Raw genomic sequence first — 2,908 nt, 5'->3', positions numbered from 1 at the left:
AAGAGAGAGAGAGAAAGAAAAAATGAAAGCAGAGAAAGTGATGAAATGGGAAAAGATTTGGGTTTGTTCAAAAAAGCAGAGAAAGTGAAAGCTTGTCACACGTAGCATAGAAAGTAGTAAAGGAAAGGAAAAGGAAGAGAAGCAAATAAGGCAGCCACGTGGCTCATTAAAAAAACAAAGGGGCAGTTCGGTCTTTTCCAGACCATTGAACTTTCTTATATTGTAGATTGTCATAAATAATTTTAAAAAATTAATATTATTATTATTATTTATACTATTTTAATTTTTTAACCCACTATTTATATATTGTAAACATCATATTTAATTGCCTCAAGGTTTCAAGATTCCTCTTTCTCATCGTCGTGCAAGCTGCACCCATCAATAAATCTCCCTCTTCAATTCCTTCTTCCCCAAATCTCCGAAACAAAAACCAAATCAAAAAATGGGTTTTGTGTTAAAGCTCGTAGATGCGATCTTGTTCCTATTCTTCCTCTTGATAGCAATCGCTGCACCATTGATAGATGCACAAACGTGTCTTCCTCTCTCTTACTTCCCTGATTTTCTCGTCAATGTTAAAACATGGTATACCAATGAGTATGGTGATTATCTTGTTGCTGACAAACCCCATTTCTTCGTTGGCCTTGTTTGGCTTGAGCTTCTCTTTCAATGGCCCCTTTCTATTATCAATATCTATGGTATTTTGTCTTCCAAGCCTTGGTTTAATACCACTTGCTTGATCTATGGGGTTTCTCTCTCCACTTCCATGGTAATTTCCTTTTTCTTATGCACATTTATAGTTTCTCAATCCGTTACAAATAACCCAATGCGTATTTATTATATGGGTCATGTGATAGTATTGAATTGTTAGGATTCTATATGTCATTGGAAAGTTGAGAAAAATGAAAATTTTGATGGTTTATCTGATAGATTTTAGGAAAAAAGTCAAACTTTTTATTTGTAGGTGACCACATGGTTGTAAATCATGGATGTGGGTAATTCAATTGCCGGCATTGCATTGCGGCGGTTGCAGCGTAAACTTTAATTGAGAGGTGTTTGTGATGTTAAGATTTTTTATTACATAGGAAGTAAATTGAGTTTTTGGGTTATGAAATTTTGAGTTTTGAGGAAAATACTTAAAAGAAACATGAGCGAGATTGTCTGGTTTGATTTGTAATGGCAGTTGGACGCGTGGTTTTAATTCACACCGCAATTGTGGTCTGATGCGGTTGCAGAGACTACTCCATCAGCATATTGCGGTTGTGGACTGCAATTTAAAACCATGGTTGACCATTCATTCATTTGGCATCATTACTTTTGTTTGTAGGAATTTGTTGTTTGTGATTAGATTCATTCTCATTCTGCGATTGTTGTATTAACATTTTGATTTGAAGATAAGCTTTGTTATTGGATTGTACTAGGATTAAAATGGGTTTTTTTTAAGGTTGTGTTTGCATTTGAAGATGTTAGATCCTGTTAAAATGGTTATCATGTCTGTTCTCTTAGTTTGTTACAAATTTTAATTGGGGTTATGCTAATCTATAGATTGGATTACATTTAAAATTTGATTCGAACCTATTAGCTGGGTTATTTATTACACGGCTTTCTTAAATTACTCTTCTACATTGGCTTTGTAAATACATGTGTTTCACTGATATTAGAGGTGTAATAGTCTGTTAGGTTTTCGGATTGAGATTAACTCGTCCTAAAAATCCGGTGTAGAAGGTGAGCGATGCCAAATTGATAGGATATACAGCCTAAAAAGAGTTTATAAAGAGTAACATCTCTCGCTTTATCAGTTGGTTTTATATGATTGAATTTGACTCGGTTTAAATTTTAAGATGATTTCATATCTATCCATAATCTGTTAAACCACTCTCTATTGGATGCAAGGGCTGTGTGTTAATACTTCCATAATAGATGAGATATGATTTGAAAATGGGTTTATAATTGAGAAGCATTTCTCACCTTATAAGTTTGTTGTTGTGAGTGAGGTTAAGTTAAACTTAAATTTAAGATAACCTTCATCTGAGCTATAAGTAGTTGGTGGCACAATTTGATTTTGATACAATTTGGATGTCTATTTCTTACTTTTTTTTGCCTAGTACCTTAATGGTGAATAAGTTGGATATCGCAACCCCCGCCCTTGTAATCTTATGTCCCTGCACAGCTACCAACTGAGTTGGTTTAACAAGACTCTATATTTTGCTTTTTACTTTACATTTTTTGATTGTTTGTAGCTTATGGATTGCAGGTTGCTGTGTTATCAGAAATGATGGGATCGAAGAAAGCATCTGAGAAACTATTGTCAATGTATTTCCCTTTCATGTGTTTGGGTATTTTAGCTACTCTGAGAGGCTTGCTGACAAGTTCCTCCAAATCATCATCAGCTTTCGGTAAAAGACCTGCAATGGCGAGGAAAAAACGTGCTTGAAACAGTTTTACTCCATCAATTTTGAGAGAATGGAAAGAGAAAATGAATTGTAGGTGTGAAAGGATCGATGTAGCATGCAGTATGCAAATATCGTTCCGCTATTCATGTTTTGGTACTTTTTTTAGTGTTGAGTTTGTATTTTATTGAGTAGTAATCGTTTTAGTCATTAAAATTGTAAAGGTTGGTCTAAGGATCTGTCATAGATAGACTTGAGATTCAATTCAATTTATATTCCATAAGTTGCTGAATTTGGCATCAAATCTCTATGCAAGTTACTATGATCCAAATCCTTGGAAAAAGAAATCTAAAATCCTTGTATTTTTGGCTAAGCCCTTGGAAAAGGGGGCATTAAACTCTCAATGATTAACTCCCAATAATACAAGCCCTTGTGATTCAAGTATCATTGAGAAGCCCCCTTTAGCTTAAAAATGAATATAAGGTCTCAAAAGGGGGCATAATAATTAGGGGATAGAATAG

The 2,908-nt window shown here is 34.4% G+C and overlaps 1 protein-coding gene across 1 annotated transcript; it reads left to right on the top strand.

Annotated features, from left to right (window-relative positions):
• Window positions 1–328: 328 nt before the first annotated feature.
• Window positions 329–2,670, top strand: LOC131606748 (uncharacterized). Its single transcript, XM_058878890.1, has 2 exons — window positions 329–766; window positions 2,252–2,670. The coding sequence occupies exons 1-2, from the start codon at window positions 443–445 to the stop codon at window positions 2,429–2,431; spliced, it is 504 nt and encodes a 167-aa protein (XP_058734873.1). The 5' UTR covers window positions 329–442; the 3' UTR covers window positions 2,432–2,670.
• The last annotated feature ends 238 nt before the right edge of the window (window positions 2,671–2,908 follow it).

This window comes from Vicia villosa, linkage group LG5 (assembly GCF_029867415.1).
Source record: "Vicia villosa cultivar HV-30 ecotype Madison, WI linkage group LG5, Vvil1.0, whole genome shotgun sequence".
Classification (NCBI taxonomy): domain Eukaryota; kingdom Viridiplantae; phylum Streptophyta; class Magnoliopsida; order Fabales; family Fabaceae; genus Vicia; species Vicia villosa.
The sequence above is the reverse complement of the archived record's forward strand: the minus strand, read 5'-3'. Positions and strand labels throughout refer to the sequence as shown.